The 24,764-nt window shown below is 36.7% G+C and overlaps 2 protein-coding genes across 4 annotated transcripts in view; both read right to left on the bottom strand.

Moving 5' to 3' along the window:
• Positions 1-1,619: 1,619 nt before the first annotated feature.
• Positions 1,620-5,596, bottom strand: oprk1 (opioid receptor, kappa 1). Its single transcript, XM_043255729.1, has 3 exons — positions 5,349-5,596; positions 4,350-4,702; positions 1,620-3,182 (listed from the first exon to the last, which is right to left on the bottom strand). Exons 1-3 carry the CDS (start codon positions 5,591-5,593, stop codon positions 2,647-2,649), a joined length of 1,134 nt encoding a protein of 377 aa, XP_043111664.1. The 5' UTR covers positions 5,594-5,596; the 3' UTR covers positions 1,620-2,646.
• Positions 5,597-17,187: 11,591 nt separating this feature from the next.
• Positions 17,188-24,764, bottom strand: part of atp6v1h (ATPase H+ transporting V1 subunit H) — a 30,574-nt gene continuing 22,997 nt past the window's right edge. For all 3 annotated transcript variants that reach the window (XM_043221254.1, XM_043221246.1, XM_043221250.1), the window contains 2 exons: positions 24,393-24,506; positions 17,188-17,553 (listed from right to left, as the gene is read on the bottom strand). In XM_043221254.1, the coding sequence (XP_043077189.1) occupies positions 17,487-17,553; positions 24,393-24,506 (181 nt within the window). In that variant the 3' untranslated portion in view covers positions 17,188-17,486. The remainder of the gene's footprint in view (positions 17,554-24,392; positions 24,507-24,764) is intronic.

The raw sequence follows: 24,764 nt of genomic DNA, 5'->3' as shown, positions 1-24,764 counted from the left end.
GAGAAGATTTTGTTGTTGTTGTTGTTGTAATTTCTAAATTAAAGCTGTAGACAGTGTCCATTGATCATTATGTTTTTTCTGAGACGTTCTCATTATACTTACAAGCATCAAAGGTGTGGAAAAAAAGAATGTCTCTCTTGCTGTTTGAATTAGGCTATAAGATGCACAATAGGTTGCCATGGCGATACTGCCTTTGTTACGTGGTTACGCTTCTTTCATCTGGCTTTGTTGTCTTGAATGATTTTTCGGACCCATCATTCAGTCGTGATGGATGAAAACCCCATAACTGACATCTCTGAACAGAACCTGACTCATCTCAATGCTGATTCTTACAGTTCAATTTATTGACAATATAGTTTTCAAACACATGTGATATTATACAAGCAAGGTACAACCGATGGCATAGCAAAGCTCATTTAATTTTTACTCGAAAAAAATTGCACGTACTGAAACACAGGCTAAGAAACAAAACTTTTCACATTCCAAATATGTTACGATATAATAACGTACATTACTGAAAGTACAGTGGGACGTACAGAAACTTCTCTCACTCGGCGCTTCATAACAATACCGTAAAGCATGAGCAAATATTCGCAATAATGTTATATATACTGAATTACAAAAAAACCAAAGGCACAAAGGGCATTACATTTTTTTCAGAAGAATTTTGCAATTCCTAATACTTTTGTGGCAAGAGCACTGATGATGTCATAATATGCTGTTTATAAGTGAATATTAAAGTCACACACAACAGAAACACAGTAAAAGATCACATTTTCACGAACGTCTAGACGTGAATATATATGTACACACACACACACACACACACGCACACGTATATATATATATATTTATATATGTATATGTATATATATATATATATACAACCCAAAGGAGACATTACCATTTACCAATACAGTAAAAATCAAGTTACATCAATAACAATGCATATTTGAACTGCTTTCTACCACAAAACCGATTTTGTATTTTCGTTTAATCACAAATTGTATTTACATAAACATTACTCAGAGATCCCCAGATTTTCATTGTCAGACATGCAACCGAGATGTACATCTTTTTTCTAGGTCTAGAGAAATGATAATACACTGTATTAAGTATGAACAACCTGACTAAGTAGATTCAGTCCTTTAGTTGGTTGTTTTAAAGCCCTATTCCCAAAAAACAACATGTAAATCCGTAGTCTCCCTCTAAGGCAACTTAGATACATAATCCTTCATACATAATCATTAATAATCCTTTTCGGACTTAATCCTTCAATCTAAATCAAATACGGAGAATATAAAGCACTTATCAAACAGTAAGCAGTTCCAAAAACACTACACTCACTTTACTTTAGACATTTTTTCCACCATTACAGATATATAGCTTCCTGAGTGATAATTATGTGACATTGTTGATTAATATACATTGATATCTGTGTGAGTGAGTGTGTGTGTGTGTGTGTGTGTGTGTGTGTGTATATGTATGTATGTTACACAATCCAATATTTACAGTACAAACATATGCATACATAGTGGGGTTTTTTTTTTGCTGTTTTTGTCATAATTTAATCATAATTTGGTCAAAGGACATTAAAAAAACTGTAATTAAAAAAAAGTTTTAAAGGAAAATTTATTTCTTAATGGTAATTAGCCTTACTATATATAAAAAAAACTGTAATACTGGAACAGTTAATAAATATACAGCTGGGAGTGAAAACATTACAAATAAAAAGTGATCCTGTCATTTACAGTGAAGAAAACTTAATAAACACTTCACATTTGATGGCTTTTGATTGAAATAACTGTCCTTTTTCAATAAAAGTTATGTACAGTGGGGTTTTATGTTGGTAAATTAATGTTTACTGCATTATTATATTTGAAATTAATATTAACGCCTAGTGGAAACGTTGCCTGTGATATGCTTTAATTCATCATGTGGCGTTCTCATGAACCATTTTTGTGTTTTTGGTGGTTGTCAACATATTATAAAAGCATAAAACATACATTAAAATATAAGCAGGTTGGTGTTTTAACATTATGTCAGTAAGTAATTAAATATTTTTTTTATAGCATACTATAAAAATGCTTTTTACAGAGTAATATCAGTAAAACAACTATACCAGTAAATTTAAAAGGTGCGGTTCTCAAGTCTTTCGTCTGTTCTGTCTTTATAACCGGTAAAGCACCTTTCACGCAACGTTTTCAGATTACCAATAAATTTAGTGACGAGATTTACCGAAAGCCCAGGGACATCATATTAGGCAACTTCAAATCAAACTACACAGTGCAAAGTAAACGCTTCCTCCACGCCAGAACTCGTACATGCTCATATACGTAATTTCATTTCACGTTCACAAACAGCATCATTGCCGGCAAATTACTAGTAATTTAACAGCTATTCATATATTTTTAAAAAGAGCCGGTTCACACGTGATCTATTTTTTACGGCAATATATTTTCCGGTAAAGCCTGCGTGAGCGAGAGGGGGTAAATGTTTTTGCTAAAAGATCCCTTTTTGCTCTAGCAATAGTTTTTCTAAACGTAAAAGGGTGCAATCTCTTCCTCAGATGGCGGTGGTGATCTGCGTCAGTCCCAGATCATTTGAGTCCTCTCGACCGGGAAAGGACGACAGCTCCACGGCTAGTCATACGGGTCGACCTTGGCCCCTGTCCCCTTTGGCCTCTGCTGGGCACGTGTGCTCGCGAAGAGTGCTTCTGACCCGACTGACGCCGTGGCCGTCCCCCGTGGTCCGACCCGGGCAGCAGAAGTCCCTGAAGCAGCGTTTAAAGTTCTCATCCAGGAACGCGTACAGGATGGGGTTCAGGCTGCTGTTGGTGTATCCCAGAGCCACGCAGAAGAAGTAGGCGGCCATGACCGCAGTGGTCTCCGGCACTCCTGGCGCAAGAGCTTTGACTAGGATGAAGATGTGTATGGGCGTCCAGCACACCACAAACACAGCCACCACAACCAGCACTAGACGGGTGATGCGTCTCAGGTTGCGGTCTTTCTCCCGGGAGCCCGACAGCAGGCGGACGCTCTTGAGACGCAGGACCATGAGCGTGTAGCACACCGTGATAATGAGGAGAGGAGCTACAAAGGCAAAGATGAAGACGCAGATCTTCATCAAGGTGTCCCAGTAGATATATGGGTCTGGGAACTGTAGAGCACATTCTGTAGTGCCTGCAGAAGAAGTGTAACAACCGTGGTTAATTATTAATCAGAAGTGAGGACAGCTTAATCATCTGTGCTGTAATGAAGTCACGGTGAGAAAGAACAACAAATACATTAGGAAGGAGTAGAACTCACAGCTCATTATTTACTGACAGATATTTTGGATTTTTTCCAAAATGATAATCATATGTCCCTGCTAATTAATTATTAATCGATATACAATATATATATATATATATATATATATATATATATATATATATATATGTATGTCATTGCCTATTATAATACATTGATTTATAAATGATTAATAGATTACAAAATGACATTTAACACGGTTTCTATGATATTTTTAAAGATTAACTTAAAGTGAATATTAAATATTATTTGACTAACCAACAAAATATTATTAAAAAAACCAAATATTATCATAATATATATATATATATATATATATATATATATATATATATATATACACATACACACATCTATATACATATATACATATATATATATATATATATATATATATATATATATATATATATATATATATATATATATATATATATATATATATGTACTCATTTATATAATTATTATATAATTAATCTATAATGGGCCAATTGAAAATATGGTTAAAAAAGCATCAGGGTCAGAGAGATTTTATTTATTCATTTTTAGAAATTAAACATTTTATTCACCATGGATGCATCAAAGTGCCCAAATGTTTAAAAAAAATATATATTCTATTTCAAATAAATATTTTTCTTTTAATGGTTCTGTTCATCAATAAATCCTGGATAAAAGTATCGTGGTTCTACAAAAATATTAAGCAGCACCACTGTTGTCAACATTGATAATAATAATTAAAATACATAAGTACATTAAATAAGTGTTTTTACACACTAAATAAAGGGTCATGAGAAACTGTAGACTGGAGTAATAGCTGCTAAAAAAGTAGATGTGCCAACACAGAAATACAAGAAAAGACTTATCTTAAATTTCAATAATGTCTGACACTATTACAGGTTTTACTGTATATCAAAATAAAATATCAAATATGTATATTAAATACATGCACCTTTTGCTTCAAAATGTTTTTTTTTTTTTTTTTTTTATCTTACCGAGTCCGCATTTTTTCATGTTGGTGTATATATCATTAATTCCTACCGTTGTTTGTTTGAGTGCTCCCAAGAACCATCGCAGGGATCCCAGCAGCCGAGGACAGCACCCAGATGAGGATGTTGATGATCTTAGCTTTCATCGGCGTCCGGAAGTCCAGGGCCTTGACGGGGTGGCAGACGGCCACATAGCGGTCCACGCTCATCATGGTCAAGGTGAAGATACTAGTAAACATGTTATAGTAGTCGATGGAGATGAAAACCTTACACACCACCTCTCCAAATGGCCACGAGTTCAACAGATAATCAGTGCTTTGAAAAGGCATGGTGGTGGTTACCAAGGCATCCGCAACAGCCAGGTTGAAGATGTAGATGTTGGTGGCGGTTTTCATTTTAGTGTATCTGTTGGGAAAAACCGATTGAGCCAGAGAGCGTCAAAATGAATGAAACGCAACCCATCAGTTTGATAAATTCACTTATGATATTGCTTTCAGATTGTGCACTAAATAGACCGGCAGCAAATTACCCAACATTAGTCTTTGTCATGTAAAGACATTATATAGCATTTGCAGCTTAAAGATATCTATTTTTTGTGATTATATTTGCAGTGCGTCAGCTCTTGCTGCGCTGCATTATTCAACAAGCATTAACTGTGTAGTTCTTATGCAGCCTTACACGGCACAAAAATAAAGGTGCCATATACATGACTGCCCCGTTTCGGTATGATTTTTATTCGTCTATACACAGAGCAGACACAGTCCTTGCCCAAAGCAGTATACTGTACTTCAAGGTAATTTTGACTGCATTGTGCGTTCATATTTCAGTCCACCAGGGGGAGCCAAACTGCCGAATCGCAATTGAAACCTTGACTAAATGTTTTCAATAAAACAGGTATTTCGTTCAAACTATCCCACCCGATACGTTTCATATGACTGTTTATGAATGAGGTCTATTAAAAGTGAGATACATATTTTCAAAATGATATTTAAAGGCACTCGCGTGATAATCAATGCAGGGCAGTACATCTTAGGACAATGCTATTTCTTACCTGATAATGACATACATCACCAGGCAGTTTCCCACTAGTCCTACAACAAACACTACGGAATACACGGCAGTGATGATCGGGATAATAGGAGACATAGTTTCCTGCTCGTTCGTCCAGCTTTCGTTCAGTGAATAGTTATAAATGTCCGAGACAGCAGACTGCCACGTGAAGTTGGGTAAACACTTCTCGGGGTGCGATAAGGGGCATTTGTCCTCCTTAAAAATCTGCACCACGTTGCTGTCCATCGTCTGTTCGTTTGCAAAACGAGAACAGATGTCCAATTTAGTAGATGAAAAAAGTTCAGTCACTTTAAAATGCAGCTTACATGCAAACGGCAAAATAACAAGCGTTAACGAATAAATAAACGACGGGTATTAACACTGACATTTATTTTCAACATAATCATTCCGCATGCGTTTGTTAAAGAAAAAATAGATGCAGTGCATATTTGCTGAAAACTCATTCCGTATCGCACTTTACCCCAAAAATGCAAAAGGTACACCACATATAAAAGCCTTACCTTTTCATAAACTGCAAACAGCTAATTGAACGATCCCAAGGTTTTGAAACAATAATGCCTGTGCGCAACGCGTTGGTTTCTTTGGCCCGCTCCTATTCAACTGATGACTGACTGCCGCCTCACGAGAGCAGCTGCCTCCGCCGCGCGAGCGTCCCGTATGACATCAGATCTCATGTGACGGTCTCCATCTGAAACGGTCCGTTAAGCGGCTCTGGCGTCTCGCTGCGACCCTTCGCCTCTGTCGGCGGCAGTGAAGCTGTCTTCTGGACGTGATGAATGTCTCGAAAACACAAGCCACTTCTGTCGGTTAAATAGTTTTAGTGTTTGACGAGACGGCGCGCGCCAAACTTCGTGTCTGGAGACAATTCGCGCGCGCGCGCGCTGTCGCGAGAGGACTCGGGAGGCGAGGCTGCGGGTTCGATAAAGATAGCAGCAGGTGAAGCTCTCCGGAGTGAGCGAACGTTATCTTTTACTCAAAGAGAGGAGATGAGGAAAACCGCATTAGTTTTGTCAGAGAAGGATGAGAGTAATTCTGTGGGCGCGAGGCGTATTAGGGTAAAGGATTAAGGAGTGATGACGTGTGGTGGTCTTCTGAAATGAAGAGGAAAAGTCCATCTGTCTTGTTTTGTAGAAGGCTATAAATGAATGTGCATGTTCCCTGTGATATTCAGACGGTTGCTTGGTACAAGCAATTGATAACTTTTTCATTTATATTACACTACCATTATTGCTATTATTATTACTTATTTTGCTTATTGATTTGCCATGTTTATAATAATCTGAATCAAAGTCTCTTCAAGTCTATGGGGTTTTAAAGCTTTTACGTTACTTTAATAAACAAGGTCTCAAATTTTACATGTGTTTCAGCTATAAATTTAATGCCACCTTCTTTCTGGATAGCCTAAATAAAAAAAAAATCGCTGGACAATAAATGTGCTAGGCATCGTAGATGGATGTCACGTGGCATCGGAATTAGTCTATCACAAATACGAGTTACCTATAGTTAAATTGGCAATTTAAAGCCTGTCTAATACCGTTAATGTCTATTTTTTTACTGCATGGACTCATGGTTACACTAATTCCGTTAGCATGCGAAAGCAGCATGAGACTAGCATCAGCATTCAGAATCACATACTGAATATTTACAAATTGTGAATTTGGACTTACTACTCTTTCACTGTTGTTCGCCTGTTAGAGTAAATATAGTTATATATAGTTCTAGTTCCAGGCGCACGTGGGAACTTGTTCTGAACATCTTCTGCACCAAACAACATGATCGACCACCCAATTACAGTGATTTGAGATACGTTTACACTTGCACGACAAAAAAAATATTTTTCGCTTGTATCTGACACAAATCTGTATTTGTTGCACACATGTAAACACAAAAATCCGCACGAGATCCAATTTTTCGCATCCGATCTGGGCCTCTTCCAAATGTTGATTGTAGCTAATCTGATGCATATGCATTATCTGGACATCTGACTTACGTCTAAACACACATGTCCACTTCCCCACAGAACCCCTGAGTGCATGTTTGACACGTTTGCATAAAGACGGTGTAAATTCTTTTGAGGCAGGAACTTTATATGTAAGAAATTGCTCAACATTACCAACAAGTTATCAACAAGTTTCACTATAGGTGTTATGGAAGGGGAAGCATCCATCTGCAGGCTTTTATTACAAGACATGATCAAATCACAGGTAGGGTAGAAGGTATGGCACGGGCAAGACACAAGAGGAAACATAGGGCCAGCATGGGTCTTTGATTGGTGAACGTAATCCAGGGGGTGAGGCAAAGAGAGATAATACACAAACAGAAAATAATCCAGGCAAGGTGCAAGATGAAATATGTATCCAATATACACAGGCAAGAACCTAAACACAGGGAAACAGGCTAGGCCTTTAGAGCTATAACCAGATAAGGCAAAAGCTACTTTACAGAGCCTGTTCTAGTTATCAGCTATCACAGTGATATAAATTAAACAATAGTGTGGAACTGCTATATATGGCGTGAGAATGATTGAATGCAGCTGAGCGTATGATCAGTGCAATCAGGTGTGTGTGTCATCAGTGCTATGGATGATGGGAATTGAAGACAGGAGTGAAATACAACAGTGTTGGGGTGCAGGAGTCAATGTGGTGAAGGAGTGACGTCTGCTGGTGAGTCAACGGAAGTTCATGGACCAGATTTGTGACATAGCCCCAAGAGACTCTGCCCAGTCAGATGTGACGTGACTCGACATGACTCTGGAAGATCAGCAGTGATGTGATGTAACTCTGGCGGTTAGCAACAAGAACAGAAGAAACACTCGGATTCATCTGCAGGCTTTTATGACATCTGGTGGTCAGTGAGCGGAAATTTGTTGACCAGATCTGTGACAAAGGGTACTCACTTGTGTGTTCCCTCTCTCACGTTAATCCTTCAAAACTCATATGATCTCGCAGTGCTACTTTTCTAAAGACTTTTACAGCAAGTTGTAGATGTATTTAAGAATTTAAAAAAAAATGAAGCAAATGTGACAAAAATTAGAGAAATTAAAATCTTCTGGGTTTTTTTTGCTGCAAAACATCCAGCTGTTGTCCATGCTGGGATACAATAATATAAAACAATAAAATAAACAATATAAAACGTTTTAATAGCACAGCCATTCAGAACCCAAGGGTCTATCATGTGCCATAGTAAAGCCATCACTGACAATCATTTTGGGTGGGAGTTAATGTAAATATAGGCCTAGATATCTGATAATAGCCTTTTTTAAAGTGAATGTAAACAGACAGGCCAAAAAAATCATATCGGGTGTGTGCATTAAGACCTGAGGCACCACCTCCTCTCATGTGTCTTCACTCCTCCTCACATTCAAAGAGAAGATGCTGCCTGCCTGGTTGCTAGTGGACAACGTCACTTTAGAACAGTAGTATATAATCTCATGTTCTGTATTATTCGTTTTTGAAAGGGCAAACAAAAAAAAACCCTTATATGGTGCTTTGCTTATGTTAAGTACAGCTGTAGCCTACTTTTGAATCTTCCATATATAAAATGCGCTTCAAATAAGATTGAGAAGCAGAAGACTAATGCAAGCTTATTAAGCAATATCGCTTCATTATTCTGTTGCTATTTATTATTTGCCACGGAATGAAAAAAAGTAGGTTTCAGCAAAACCCGAATGCGCTCCTTCATAAAAAGCACATGTGCTAGTTTTTCCCTCCCTACAACTTTGAAAAAAAACCAAAATACATGACTCAGGGTCGAGCACAGCAAGAGCTCTAATGGCCTCCTTTAATGTTACTATTTACTCTTCAATATTGATTTTACTCATCTAAACACAGTCTTGTCATGCCAGTAATGGACACAATAAACATCAGTTCATCAGCATGACATTCTGTGAACACAGATTCTTGTTCGTTTCGTTCTTTCTAGGCAAAAGTAGGAGTACTTCACATGTTGCTAAGAGACATAGGTAGGTGTTGTTTGTGTGGTATGTTTTTCCCCCAGTGCTTCATAACCTCAGGAAAAAGAGCTTATAGGGGTAGATAATTACAGCTCCATCAGACATCACAAAAATCCCACTCAAGGACACAGCTGTGTGGAGGGAAAATGGTTTTAATCAGTTTTTTATTTAGTCTTTGTATTTCTCTCATTCAAGATTTTCTTTCAGTCGACACACAGACATATGCAGTACATATAACACAGCTGAGTATAAAGTTGATTGGATATATTCTGCCCACTATTTTCTGCTTTCTGCCTACACAATTTACTAACGTCTTGTTATACAGTTATAAAATATAAAATATGCACGAATAAGACAATAAAATGAAAGGTTAGTTAACCATGACAATTCTGCTGTTATTATTTTCTGCACAAAATGAGTGAAAGTCGGTTTTAATAGATTGATAGCTTTAGTCAAGATTCGTTTAATCACACCATTCACTGACGGCTGTTTTCGGGAGTAAATAAAATAAACAAAAAACACAGGCAAAAAATAATAACATAAAATGAAATAAAAGACAAAACAGATTATCAGCATTGTGGCATGCTAACCATCAATGAATGTTTGAATACACACAAAGAGATTTTTTCGACAATAGCTCATAGTGACCTTGAGCTGTGAAGGCAACATGAAAGCAATCAATAACTCCACATTCCACATCTTCTAAAGTCATATGGCGTGTGAGAAAGAGAGCAAAATATGGCATTACACAAGATTTATAGTTGCTTATATGTAGATCCCTGTTCGACCGCTCCAGACACATCACCAACTTGGAACAGTCAGTTTCAAAAATCAATGCCTCTTGATGTAAAAAAACATTCATCATTCAAACTCTTTAAGAAATTAGAGCTTAAATCTTTCACAGGTGAGAATGCATTGGTAAGTGTTTTTGAAGTATGGTAACAAAGGTACTGTCTCAGTTCAGCAAATAGTCATCTCTTAAGTGTTCATGGTCAGTCCCTGACGGCTTATATATAACAACCCATAGATACAGTAGGTGACCTACGGCAAGATTGACATAATTTTTTACAAGATGCGCCAATGTGCAGCATGCATGAGGATTTATACATAATGAAATAATTACTATCCTTATAATTAGGGGCACCGCTACTGTTTTTGAGCCCTCTGGACAGCATTTCCCTCTACAAGTCCGGGGGGATGTTTGGGTTGTGGTTGATAGGAAGAGCTTACAGGACGCAATGGTTATAAGCATAGGCTTAAAATGGCTTACCAAATGCTGTACTATGATTTTTTTCCCCCACAAGAAGTTTAAATGCCCTGGATATCGAGGAAAATCAGCGATAAGAAACTCCTCCTGTGGCTACGGCGTAATAATAAGCGTAGGTATGTTTACATCCCAACGGGATGGCATTGCATTTCTTGTCTCAGCCGTTTTTAAGCTGTTTCGGTAGCTGTGGTCTACTAAAATAGACAAAGCCTTCAGAGCTAAAATGGAAAGGACAAAGAAACGGGTTTTTAGCAAGGTTTAGGTTTCTATTACATATTTCAGTAAGAAATATATTTCAGAAATTAATTCAAGTTATATTAAACTATAAATGTCTTAACATCTGTGGATCACTTTAAATATAATATATATATATATATATATACACACACAGTATATATATATATATACTGTATATATATAGTAGGTGCTCAGTGCCATTCACACAAGCACTAAATACCATCATGGTGAGAATCATTAAACTGAAATATGCAATAAACATTAATTTAGCAACATTACATGTTACATACAACACTAGTAAACATAACTGATAAATAAAACCTAAGAAGAAAAATTGTTATTTTAAAGAAAAAGCATCAAATTAACACTGAATTTTAAATGTGTACAATCAAGACTAGCACAACCCAAAACATTGGAATATTTGCCAGGGATTAATTCAAGCACTGATGGAGAAGAAAGCTAATATTTGTTAGAGAGAAACAAAAGGGAAAATGTAACTCTGTGGAATTCTAAATAAAGGTAAATAAAGTCTAGGGCAAGAAAAAAACTCCATCAGAGTCACATGAATCTCTTATGGTCTTTTAAACTCAAGCTCAGCAGTTGAACCCACTGTTGAAGAATAAACTGTACAATCTGTCTAAATTATTTAATATATCTGCTGAAGTGACCGGCGAGTTGGGGTCGATAAAAAAAAAAAAAAATCACTTTATTTTCTTGGTGGGTTGAGGTGGGTAATTAAAAACAAAATGTAAAAAAATAAAAAATTATTAAATATTTGGGAATATCTATTTTCATATTAGGTTCTTTGATAAGGTTACTACAAAAGCCTACATAGTAACAAAACCTGCGTAATATCCCCAAATCTTTGGCATCACCTGACATTAAGATATCATAGTATGAGACAGCAATGAGGTTTCTATACAAAGGTCAATTATATTGACTTAATTATTTAATAAATAGATATGTTATTGCAAATATTGTTGTTACTTGTTCATCATTGTGTCAGTGTTTTATTCACGTGAACAACATAGTAACAGAACACGCTCTGTTTGTCTTTTGATGTTTACTGTACTAACATGACGCCGCCTTCCACGTAAGGGGACCCGCGGTGTACGTAGATATAAATAGCTCATTCTAAGTTATTAATCAAAACATAACGGCTCATTGTGTAAAGTCTTTGTACACCTCTGAAAACATAGATCTAATATATTACATTTCTGTCAATAGGTTCTCCTAAATATTACACACTGTACTTTTAAATGGAGTGAAAAATAACCTGCTAAAATAGACCAGAAAGAAAAAGCAGAGAGCGGACAGTCTATAGATATGCATTTTTGTCTTTTGCATTTGAAGAAGAGAGAGTGTGTGCTTGAGAGAGGAAGAAAGAGAGAGATGGTAGCATTGTTCTTTCTATTTTTCAGTGCCCTTGAAGAATGAAAGAAGTGTGCTGTGTGAAGGCATTGGTTTGTTTAGAAGCAGTTTCCATGGAAACCATTAAAAAAAAATATATATATATATATATATATATATACCAAGGTGCAAGAGTTCTGAGTATATATATTCACGTGCAAGATTTTAAGCCAAACGTCAGACCTCCCAGCCATGAAATGGATTATTTGTGCCCTCACAAATACAAATGAAGTGTTACATTGACGACTCAAGAATGCTGCCTGCAAGGAAATCAAGAGACAGAGTCCTTAACCATTCTGAATGCTATTGTATCAGAGCAAAATAATAACATCATGAGACAATCACGGTGCTCAGAATAACAGACAGGTTATCAACACGTCTAAAGGCTCTTCTGAGAAAAACCATACATTTACTGAAAGTCCATATAGATCTGTCAGGTAGTCATAAACCAAGCAGCAGGTTCAAAAATAACCCAAAATTCATTTCTGCATTCATATATATCCACAAATACCCCCAAGAATAATTGTTTTTTACATACTAGGGATGAAAACGGCTCTTGAATGATTTCTGCTTCATTTCCGCTGTTCACTTTCTAATTTATTGTTGTGATCCCAAAACACAGGGACCACGTTATTTAACGTATTTATTATGCCCAGAAGGATAAAAAACTAATACAAACTACAGATATTTTTTCCATTCCAGCCCCTCTGAACATCGCAAAAAGGCTCTCCAAATAAAGGCTAACCACAGATGGCTCAGCTGAGGGTGCCTAAAGCTTTACAAAGTCAGTATGATGCTAGCAGAAGCCTGAAGATCGAGCACTCTTAAACAGCCATTAGCGCTGATGGTGCAATATTGGAGGACAAATTTATGGTCAAGCTCTATTCTCCGTGGTTCTGAGTTTTACGACGTCAACCAGTAATAAATCGCAACCTGCCTAAAAGCAAGTAAAAGTCAGTTCTAAGACTGCTGGCTTTAGATATTAATATTCATTTAAGCATATCATTGTATTGATGATTCTTTGTAATTACTTTAAAGCAAAATAATAAGAATAAAAAAGATTAGTGAATGAATTAAAAAAGCAAATATAAAAAGAAATGTAAAAAAAAAAACAAAGGACACAAACAAAAGACAAAAATAAAATAAAATATGCAAAAAACATGGGAAAAAATGACACAAAAGAAAAAAATAAAACTATTTCAAATAATTAATTCAAAGAAATAAAACATTATGAAACCGAATAAAACTAAACAAATAAAAGAAAAGAAAATACAAGTGCAAAACCAAACAAAAATAAAAAAAGAAAAGTCAACATCTCATCAACCATCATCATAGCATACCATAGATAGACCAGTCCATTGAAAACTAACCATCAATGAATGTCTAGACATGATTTGTATGCAATATATAAATCATCCTCCTCTGTGGCTTCTAAAGAAATATCAATATCTTTTATCAATAACTTTCAGCTAACTTTTTTTACCGATTCCCATGATTATCTTCTCGATCCTAGATATTTTTGAGGTATCCAAATATGACTAATTATACAACATTTGTGCTATATTTAATAACTAAAACGAGAAACATCTGTCCTGCAAGTCTGATTTCCATAACGGCACGATTCAATAAATGAGCTTATTGACTGATGCTGCAGGGTTAAAGGCAGGCTTACCGATGTGCCATGAAATGGTCTTGATCTCAGCAATCAGGCGCTGAATAGGAACTCCTGTTGTTAGTGAAAGATTCATTGGAGAAGGAGAGGTCACGGCTACAAAATGTCAAACGGGCTCAATCGCAGACTGATTGTAACAAAGCGCTCTAAATGTGATCCAATATCCAAAGACAGTGCAGCCCATCTGTGCGAATTTAGATCATCCATCAAAATGTTAATAGCACTTTATGAATTCAAACAGTTCCGTTACAGTGATTGGATGAGATTCAGCTTCTCATCACACACAAAGGCAGATCTGCAAACTTGGACAACAACAAATACCACAATAAATCTTTCTGTCGTAGTCCATCTGACAGGGGAAAGCGCTCTTAAATGCTGTCTGAGTTGCTCCTGTTTTAATTGTAACCATGGGAACAGTCAATCTCTGACCCATGTCAACAACAGCAGACAAATTCGGTCAATATGGCTAGTCAATAATATTCCACCTGTATTACAAAGCCACATCTTCAACTGACAACCTCTGTGAGAGGCTCGGTAAGACAGAGCTGCAAACACTGGAGGCTGTTGTTGAAACAGGACTGTAAAATGTTTAAAATGTGATTTTTATGGGATAATTAATCTAATTAAACGTGGCTATGAAAATACCCACAAAAGGTTATTTAACGCTATTATTGTGACAAATGAGAAAGTATCAAGTATACATTACGAATAGGAGCATCAGAAAGAAATATTTTATTTGGTTCAACATAAAATTTATTACACATAAAAGTTAAAGGGTCCCCAAAATGAAAATGTTGTCATTAATCATTTACCCCCATGTCGTTCCAAACATCTAAAAGCTTTGTTCGTCTTTGTTCGGAAAACAATTCATAGTGTTATTGATGAAAATTGGCTTGTGACCCTCCTATTGACTGGCAAGTAAATAACAAATGTCAAGGACCAGAAAAGTGTGAAAGATCGTCAGAATAGCCCCATCTGCCATCAGCAGTTCAAAAGTAACAATATGAAGTCACAATAATACTTTTAGTATGAAAAGAAAAGAAAAATAACAACTTTATGTAACAATTCAGCACTGTATCGTAACCGTAGCACCATTTTGGAGAGTATCCACTGCTGTGGCTTTAAGGGTAATATCTTTACTGGCAAACAGAGCAAAACAATATTACATTTAAAATAACTAAAATTCATACATACATTTTTTTGCAACAAAATCTGAAAGTTTAGGGCATAACTACAGAATTGTTGCCCTGAGTATTTGTCAACAGTCAACTGTTCGAAATGTAAGATACCTTACAGGTCTGGGGGCGGGGCCATACTTCAAATATTTTAATTGCGTTATTTTCCGTAACTAATTAGCAACGGAATTACCCCAAACTGACAGCCCTAGTTGAAACAAGTAAACCACATCTGAGCCTCTTTTGAAGACGTTTTTTAAGATGAATTCCACCGAAGTTCATTTACTCTCCCTTTTGATTCGTTTGATGGACGAAACATTGCGATTGGTCAGACTATCGATCAAACTGCCTACGAAGGTCAATTAGACGTTTTTTCCTGGCTCGGTGCATTTAATGTCTCTAAAAGAAGCCATTTATAAAAACAGCCCTCAAGAATGCTACAGAGTGAAAAAGACTTCACAAAAGCCATCGGTGAAGAGTTCTCAAAAGCGACATGCCTCCGAGAGCCCTTACACAAACTCATCATTGATTATGGAAAAAGGACGTCTGCGTCGCACATTACTCAAAGCAGCCACTCAGTCTGGGAAGCATCACACAAGCACTGGCACGCCATACAGCGCTGGATCTTAGACGCGAGTCAATTTAGTCTTGACACAAAAGCAGCGTCTCAACAGCACGAAGGTGTTAAAGAAAAAAAAACAAGAAGTTTCCCAATAAGGTTGAATCAGACATCTGATAATGCCACTAACAACCTTGTTTCATGAAGCCTAAGATGACCCTATTAGAATTCGAATGACCCTTTACACACCCGAGCGAGTTGATAACCACATATGCTGTGGCTCTGTCAGATAGTATGGTGGTAATAGGCTTTGAAGGTTATCTCTATCCGGACATCCACAAAGCACACCGAGTGCCGGGCTATTTGCTAACCGATAGTGCTACAGCTACAGCTTGTTTTCCATTTAGAAAAAGAGAGAGAGAGAGAGAGAAGAGAGGGCGACTGAACACAAATTACCCAGTGGCTGCATCTGCTCTCGTCTGATGCTCTGCCCAGTCGTGTATGGAAAAGGTTCTGGGAGGTTATTTAAAAAAATGGGATGCACAAGGAATGCTACAAATTGGCAAATGGGTTTGTGTTTACGAATGACACAGGTGTGACACCTTATCATAAAAGGTGCAAAAAGGCCCGCTGTGACATGAAATGAAATACATGAATCTGATTGGGAACATTCGAGAAGCTGACACATTTCTGTGGGATGTTCTGGGACATTCATGCAAACACATTTTTGCATTTAACATGCAAGAAGCAGGGCAGGGGAATGGGTGGAAAAAAATATCTTGATTGTGGGCATTACACGCAAAAAAGGAGGATCAGCATTAGCAGTCATAAAAGGTCTGGAATACATTACTAAAAAGAAGATGAGAAATATGAAAAATGATACATCCTTTAACATGAAATGATGAAACCATATTTAACCAACTGAGGCTCACAGTGTTGTTATAAGAGACTTTAGTTTCTTGTTTATTAAGACATTAATCTTTTCAAAGGAGCAAAGCGTTCTTAAAGGTTAATAACGTTTGCTTTAGAGCAAAGTTTATGATCTAAAAAAAAAAAAAGCTTGCAATAACCGTTTAGTCAGTTTTGGTGCACTTTCACAAGAAAGATTTTGTCAAACACAGAAAAATACACACACACACACACTCACACTCACACATATAAATAAATAAATAAAGGTGGTTGTATTGCTTATTACACTGAAAGGAATTATATGGTCTAGGAACTTCTGATATTGGAGGATTATCATATGAATCTGATATTTGAGAAAGACTACAGCATCACAGAAAATCAATCTGTGTTTCCATAAGCTCCTGGGATGAAGTGCAAACAGCTTGAGATGATTTTTCTATCTATTCTGAGAAAAATATATTTGAGATAAGATACGACTACTTGTCAATTTATCTATCAGAAACAACCTCACATATTGGTTCGATCTTTATATCGACAGACAGACAGATAAATAAACAGATGTCTCAATTTTAAATGAAAACTATTACATTTATATAAAACATATTACATATGAATGGAAACCCTCTTCAGCAGAAACCTTTACTGTGGTAGACTGTTTATTGGAATGCATACTCATTGTTTTACATTGAAGACATAAATAACATTTAATATTACTCCGTGAACTGTTCTGACCACTTAAAGTGATTTTATTATCAGGACGCGCAACTTTACACAACGACAAACAGCACAACATGGAAGTAAATCATAAACTTAGGGTTCAATACATCAACTCGGCTTTTTTTTTTTATCATGTTCGTTCTCTATATAGCACAGATTTACATTCACACCAAGATCACGGGATCAGACACACAGGCTCACGCACAAACACAAGAGCAGTTCAGCTTCGGGCAGCCACCGCTGGAGTCGACTGCTCGGTGGACTGCAACTGCTTCCCCAGGTACTCCCTGAAAAAAAAGAAAACACCACAGAACGATTATATCTGTATGATATGCACCTCTTTGTATTTCCGGATACTCCTTGAGCCTTTGTGGAAGTAAAATAGCACGTTTTTGAGCCGCCACTTTAAGCTCAGTGAAGGAAAAAAATCAAATAAAATGTCATGCGCGCCGAAAGAGGTGATTACAAAAGACGTGCAAGTTTTTTTCCACAGCATTTCCACCACAGCTGTTTCTCCATTCTAACTATATTCAATTCACCCTGCCTTCCTGAATGATCTTCACAAGTTTCGATTCTTTCCCCTTTGATTACTGAAAATGCCATTTCACCAGAGAGAGCTAACTCAGAATGGCACCTGTGGTTTCTCAACTGTTGGGAAATGCTATCTGTCATTTAAATCCTCTCAAAGTGTCCACCATCTTGATGTCGAGCCAAAGCCGTCAGAGTTTCCTGTCTTCACGTCAAACCTTGTAACAGTTTCTTCTTAACTGTGACCTTTTTTAAGCGTTGTGCTTTACTTCAGGCCTCAGGTGCTTCAGATAAGCTTATTAGGGAGCAAGCAATTCAGAAACGATGCACAATAGATGCACCGCATCTCGCATCATTCATGTCAGAATAAACAGTAACTAAGAAAGCAATTACTTCATTTGTCGAAAAACTTAAACGTACGACGAATAAAGTGTCGAGAAGTTCATATGACAGGCTCTGAAGTCACCCGGGTTCAAAGACAACTATGTGAGTTAAGGCCTCCTTTTGTTTATGGGCAAATTGACCACATTAGCATACACCTGTCATTCATTAATTGTCGTTTCTGGCGGCTTGTCAAACAGCTACTGGGTTTGACTTCAGCACATCAGCCGATATTTGCATGGAAACAAAGCAGATAAGCGGCCATCTATTGTAAACCAGCGGCGAGATGGAAGGAGAGAATCACAGAGGGATGATTCATTGGGGATCCAGCAAAAGAGATAAAACAGCATAAAATATGAGGATTAATAACAGCTCGACTGCCAATTTGTATATAAATTGAGTTAATATGTTCACAGCTAGCTTGCGAAAAACAAGATATGGATGGCATTAAGGGATGGTTATGGAGATATGGAGTACTAAGTAACTGCAGAGCAGGGGTTCCCAAGTGAAACTGCAGGGGGTATGTGTTAATGAAAACTAAAAAATAATTAGGCCATAAAACATAAAAAAAATTAAATAAACTGGGTTGCATAATTCATTAAAATAAAACTGAAATCTCAAAAGACACTGTGGCACTGTGTTCATTTACACTCAAGCAGGTCATGTTTTCAACTTTCAGTTCATAGTAAAAGCTGCCTCATTTGAACCTCGTCTCTAAAGGTCACCTGTAATACATTTGTGGACATGCCATGCATCACTTTATTTTCACATTTGCATAATTTCCAAAAATGTTGAAAATACAGTGCCTTGCACTTCTTTCAATTTTTGTTATGTTGTTGCCTTAAACTGCTTTAAATTACTTTTTTCCCCACATCAATCTAGACTCCATGCACCATAATGACAAAGCAAAAACATAATTGTCGCTACTTTGTAAATTTAACTGAAAACGTAACAAAATTTTTAAGTATAATGTACATTGAATAAGTATTGCTTCCCTCAACTAAAATTGATCTGAAGTACTTTCACAGCACAGCTTGACGCGACAAGTTTCGCTCATCTGCCACTTCTCATCTCTTCACCTCTCAAGCTCTGTCAGGTTAGATGGGGGTAGATGCACATTTTCAGGTATCTCAAGAAATATTTGACTGGGTTCAATCCCTGGCTGTGGCCGAGTCACTCAAGGACATTTAGAGTTGTCTATAAACCACTCTTGCAGTGAGCTTAGGGTCAATGAGGTGAACCTGCCCAGTCTGAGGTTCTGAATTCTTGATTGGGTTTTCATTAAAGATGCTGTATGTAATTTTTTTTACTCTGCTAAAGCATACAAATACCATAATATGTGTGCAGATATTCTAGATAAAGTCATTTCTCCATCAAATGCTCAACCCTAGGAAGAGTCCTGGATGTTTCAAAGGGTAACAGAGACTAAATGTTTCTTTGAACCTTCAAAGAAGCAGAACTCTTCCCCAGATGTGTGGCATGATGCAAACCTGTTTCTGAGCTTTACAGGCAGTTTCTTTTTGCTCCGATATGCATTATTAGCTGTTAGATCTTTTATTAAGATGTTTGTGCCTTTCCAAACCACACCCGTTCAACTGAATTCACCACAGGCCAACTTCACTCAAAGTGTAAAAACTCCTACAAGCAACATGAATGGTCCTAAGCTAAATTTTTAGCTGTCCCAGATAAGATTACGAGTACTTATGTATTCTTTTTTTTTTTTAATCAAATGTAAATCAAGTTTTGGTTTTTTTTTGGCATTGCCATTATGGTGTATGGAGTGTAGATTGATAAAAAAAAAGGTAGGGGGGATAAAATAAAATAACGAAGGGCCTTTTGCAAGGCACTTTGTAAGTTCAGAGTTGTACCAGATGCGTAACAATACCAAACATGCGAAATATTGGTACTACACCTGTTATTAACATGTTGGCTGCTTATTAGTACTTATGAAGTACTTACTATGAATAAACAACAAATTAAGATGGGGACCTTAAAAGTCTGACCGAAATATTTATAAACCTATTGTCAGATAAACACAGCTTCTCTGTACACTTTAACTGAAATAAAAACTAGAGGGTTTAACATTTAAAAAAAGGAAAACTTTAGTTGGTGCCGGTAGCCTATTATAGAAACAAAGTCAATGTAATGCGATTAATGTGATTAAATTATCAACATTTTAACTCAGAATCTAAGGGGAATCTTCAAATACATTTTATTAAATGGTATGGCTTTTAAAAAAAAGTTAAGAAATGCCAGCTGTAGAGAAAAGTGCCTAAAATCTGATGTACTTAAATGTTAAATTTAGGCATCATAAGTTCATAAAATGACAGAGCTTTGCTATGGTACATGAGGACCGTAAGGTATGTCTGTGGATCACGGTTAATTGAATATTAATGTGAGATTAGTTGCACTGCTTTGTGCTAAATGAAGTAGATCATCAGTAGATGACATTCATATATTAAAATGCCCTATGAAAACGTTCATAAAGGTCTTCATTTTAAAGAGTCCCTCAAATTATGAATGAAAAAAAAAAAAATGTAGAAATTTTAGTGCAGTCTGAAATGGGTATTCAGAAAAACACATTACTTCACAAATGAATGATCACACTGAAATCTATTTTCATTACCTACTAAAAAGCACTACGAGCCATATCTGAGGTATAATTGAGTAAGTTCTCCCAGGTTTAAAATAGACTTTGTATCCTACATTTTCAGTGTGGTCTCAGAATTTTAGACTGAATGGCATCAAAAAAACTAAAAAACATCACACAATCAGACTGAAACAAAATCTCCACTGAGATCAATCATCTGCACTTTGCATTCAATTTTCTGCCAAACCTGCAATCGATTCAAACCCCAAGATGTATGTGAGGGTCGTGGTGTCAACGTGATGACTTCAAGATACTCTTAACTTTTTCTTCACTGACACCTTGAACTGATTCTTTCATTTTTCAATGTCAAGGTCTTGCGAACTGCTACAAAAGTTAGCAAATCTGCCAGTTTTCATCCTCATTCATCCCGTATATATACAACGAGAGCCAGCAGATTCGGAGTGTGGCTCAGCAGACTTAAGAGTGTGGCTTAGGAGGCGCTTGACTATGTCTGTGGCCTTATTTATTCAACCTGTAGTAAATACGACTGTGACCCATGGCGACCTTGTGTTTGAAGATCTGTGTGCTACCAGGCATTAATAACACTATGCATTTTTACTAAATAAAATTTAAAACTAAAGAGCTGATTAACAATCTACCCACATCCTCAGGTGTCTGAGACTTTAATGACTAAGAGGATTCAAATGAATGCTCTATTACTCTGTGGACTGGAGCTTCTAGAATTATCCAATTTAAGAGTTCCTGAGTTCAAGAAATGGGCACGGCACCACTGTCTCATGATGAAAGTTAAGGAATATTATAAAATCTTTAGAAATACTACTAAAATTAGTATCTTAATATAAATAAAAATCTAAACATACTTTATTCCATTTGAAATTAAAGGGCCAGTGCACATTTTTAAACATTTCCGTTAATGTGCTAGTTAATTTGCTAATTCAATTCAATTTAATTTTAACTGAATTTTTTAAGATCATGACTTTAAGATTACGCTAAATAAGTGACATGTTTTACAGTTGTAATTTTTCTCTCATACACCTTTAAAGCCTGTTGGTATATTGACTGTAAAAACTAAAATATATATATGTACTCACACACACACACACACACACACACACACACACACACACACACACACACACACACACACACACACAACACACACACACATTCTAACAAAAAAATAAATAAATTATAGAAAATAGGTAATTATAGAAAAAGCATCATGGTCTCCACTAAAATATTAAACAGCACAACTACAGTATAATTTCAAATAATGTTAAATATGACTAGTGAAATAGCTACTGGAAATACAGTTATCTGTTATAAAATAATATAAAGTCTTAAATGTGGATGTCTATGCAATTTCTCTTAAGTCTTTCAACAATTACTTGTATAAATTATTTCTAAATGATAAAGACATGATGCACATAACATAGAAAAGGTGTAATCATCTTTGGTCTTGTTTTGCAGTGAAGCTTTGCTTAATAATTTTTCTGTTATTCCGATCAGGACTTCCATTTCCCAATAAAATTAAGTTTCATAACAGCGAAGCACATCTGAGAGATTTCACGCTAAGCTCCATCAGACAGACAGCATATGAAGTCCTTAAATGCATAAAGGCTTGTACAGAACAAACATGAAAAAAAATTGATTAAACACTGTGTCATCCAACATCTCAAGACTGTGGAGTCGCTGGCTGAATTTCTGCACATGCACAGCGGTACACCTCCAGGGGTTAACCCAGATGGTACAGATACAATAAGCTAACAGCGTGCAAAGTCGGCCATCTAGAACTGTGCCAACTAAAACATCTTCTCCTCCAGCTGTTGCCATGACACCAAACAGTCTCTATGGAGTGAGAATGGGAAAAAGCGACAGCCATAGTGTGGTGGCAGCACCACATCTCTCGAGGGGAAAATGAACTGTACGCACACATTTTTATTTTCTGTATCCTACTCGGGGTAAAAAAAAAAAAAAAAAAAAAAAGCTCTACATCTAAAAAAACACAACAAAGAAAAAACCCTTTTAGTATATTCATACGAAAAAACATGAAGATAACGTGTTAAGCAAAAAAATGCCATGGAAACCAGATGTTCCTCTATGAAAACATCACCTCAAATCCATGCTAGATAAAATCTCTCGAGAATTTCTTTCATGGTTGCAACTCGATTACAAAAATGGCGTTCGAGAAGAGGCTTTAAAAGGCCATTCTCGTATGGCTCTTCTTAAGAGCACCTTGGAAACCACGTTCACCAAATCTTAACTCAATCATTGGGTTATTACATCCCCTGTAATTTCCTCCTCCAATTAAGAATACAAATAAGAGTTGGCCTTCACCTCCCTTCAGATTTTCATATAATACATGCACTCTCTGCCTCTTCAGCCCAATTGCCATTTTTAATAGTTCCCTTTTAACTCTGGGTCATAGCTGAGAGCCTCGAACCAAGATGCAACCATTAAATTATTCCTCAGAACAATCATAACTTACTGCTCTGCTTGCTTTTTATCCTTCTTTTTGGTGGTGACATGCTAAGCTTTACGTCAAGCCCCTTCAAAATTATGCACAATTAATCCTGAAAATTACATGTGAGCCATTTAGCTAATGGCTAATAATTGCCATGAGCCACTGAGTCAGAATTAGCAGACGAAACAGTTTCAAAGCAAGAAAATGAAAAGAGCTTTTCAAATAAAATCATATACATTATATATACATACACACACACACACACACACACACACACATATATACCTACATAAAACCCTATGTCTGGGGTTACTAACATATAAATTCTTCCCTGTGCATCAGCCTCCATAAATTTATTTCTCCTGCAGTGCTGCCGATGATAAAGATGAATTATTTGGTGGTATTTTATGGAGCGCGATCTATATAACACTCGGGCAGCATTTAAAGGGACTTGTATTCTGCTCAATTTGGCGCTAAACTTTCAATTTGAAGGCTGATTTAAAGGCACTGTAACGAAACGCTGACAGCGAGCAATTACTCTTCATGACACCACTGAATGTACCCAGGTAGATGTCTATTGTGCTCTAAACACGCATACTGTGTGCCGTGGCCTTTGAGGTCTATCATCCCTGTTTAAAGAGTAATCTGAAGGATGAATGCAGACACAATAATGAGCTACTAGTGTTAGGTTGTGTTTGTTCTACCTGAACCTGAGCCAGCGCCTCGTCGGCCTTGATTCAACAGGCTTTGACAAACGCATCGAACATGCATGGCGAAGTTAATCATGTTTTCTTCTACTTATTCTGTCCCCTGGGTTTTAATCAAAGATCAGCTAACGTTGAAAAGACACAATGGTCCACTGAATATTTCATTATATTATGCAATGCTCAAGTGAGAAAATTACTACTGCGTGGCAAAGAGAGATTAGGAGAAAGCTCTATTCCAGGTCACTATTGAGAGCAATGTTGCGTCAGGCACAAACACTGGGGCTGTTTTGCTCGAGGAATAAATACAGCAACCAGAACTGCTGTGACGACGTTAGGTTAAAGAGATTAACATTTTGTGTGAATATCCTGTAAATAAATAAATAACAGCAACAAGTGCTGAACACAAATTCTGAATTCATCTGAATTTAAACGTACCAGTTATGCACCATGAGCTTCTGAACAGCCAGAAGGGCATTATAGCGGACAAGCTGGTCTTCATGATGCATGTGGTTCATCACTAGTTGTTTACCACCCAGCTGTTCGATCACCCTAAAGGACAGAGAAGCAGAGAGATGCAGTTCCAGATTATTATGTTCTGCGAGATGGGTAATAACACGGGGCCTCTATGCCTTTCAATTTTACTCTGGGAACAACAGAGAACAACAGCTGCATTGTTTTGTCAATTCCAATCATTAAAATGAAAAGGCATTTCAGTGAAAGACCAACAAAATCGCAAAACTCAGAATACCTTCATCATCAGCTCAAATAGTGCTTATCTTTAAATAAAAAAGTCATTTCCCAAGGAAA

This window comes from Puntigrus tetrazona, chromosome 2 (assembly GCF_018831695.1).
Source record: "Puntigrus tetrazona isolate hp1 chromosome 2, ASM1883169v1, whole genome shotgun sequence".
NCBI classification, from domain to species: Eukaryota; Metazoa; Chordata; class Actinopteri; order Cypriniformes; family Cyprinidae; genus Puntigrus; species Puntigrus tetrazona.
This window is presented reverse-complemented; position numbering and strand designations above follow the sequence as displayed.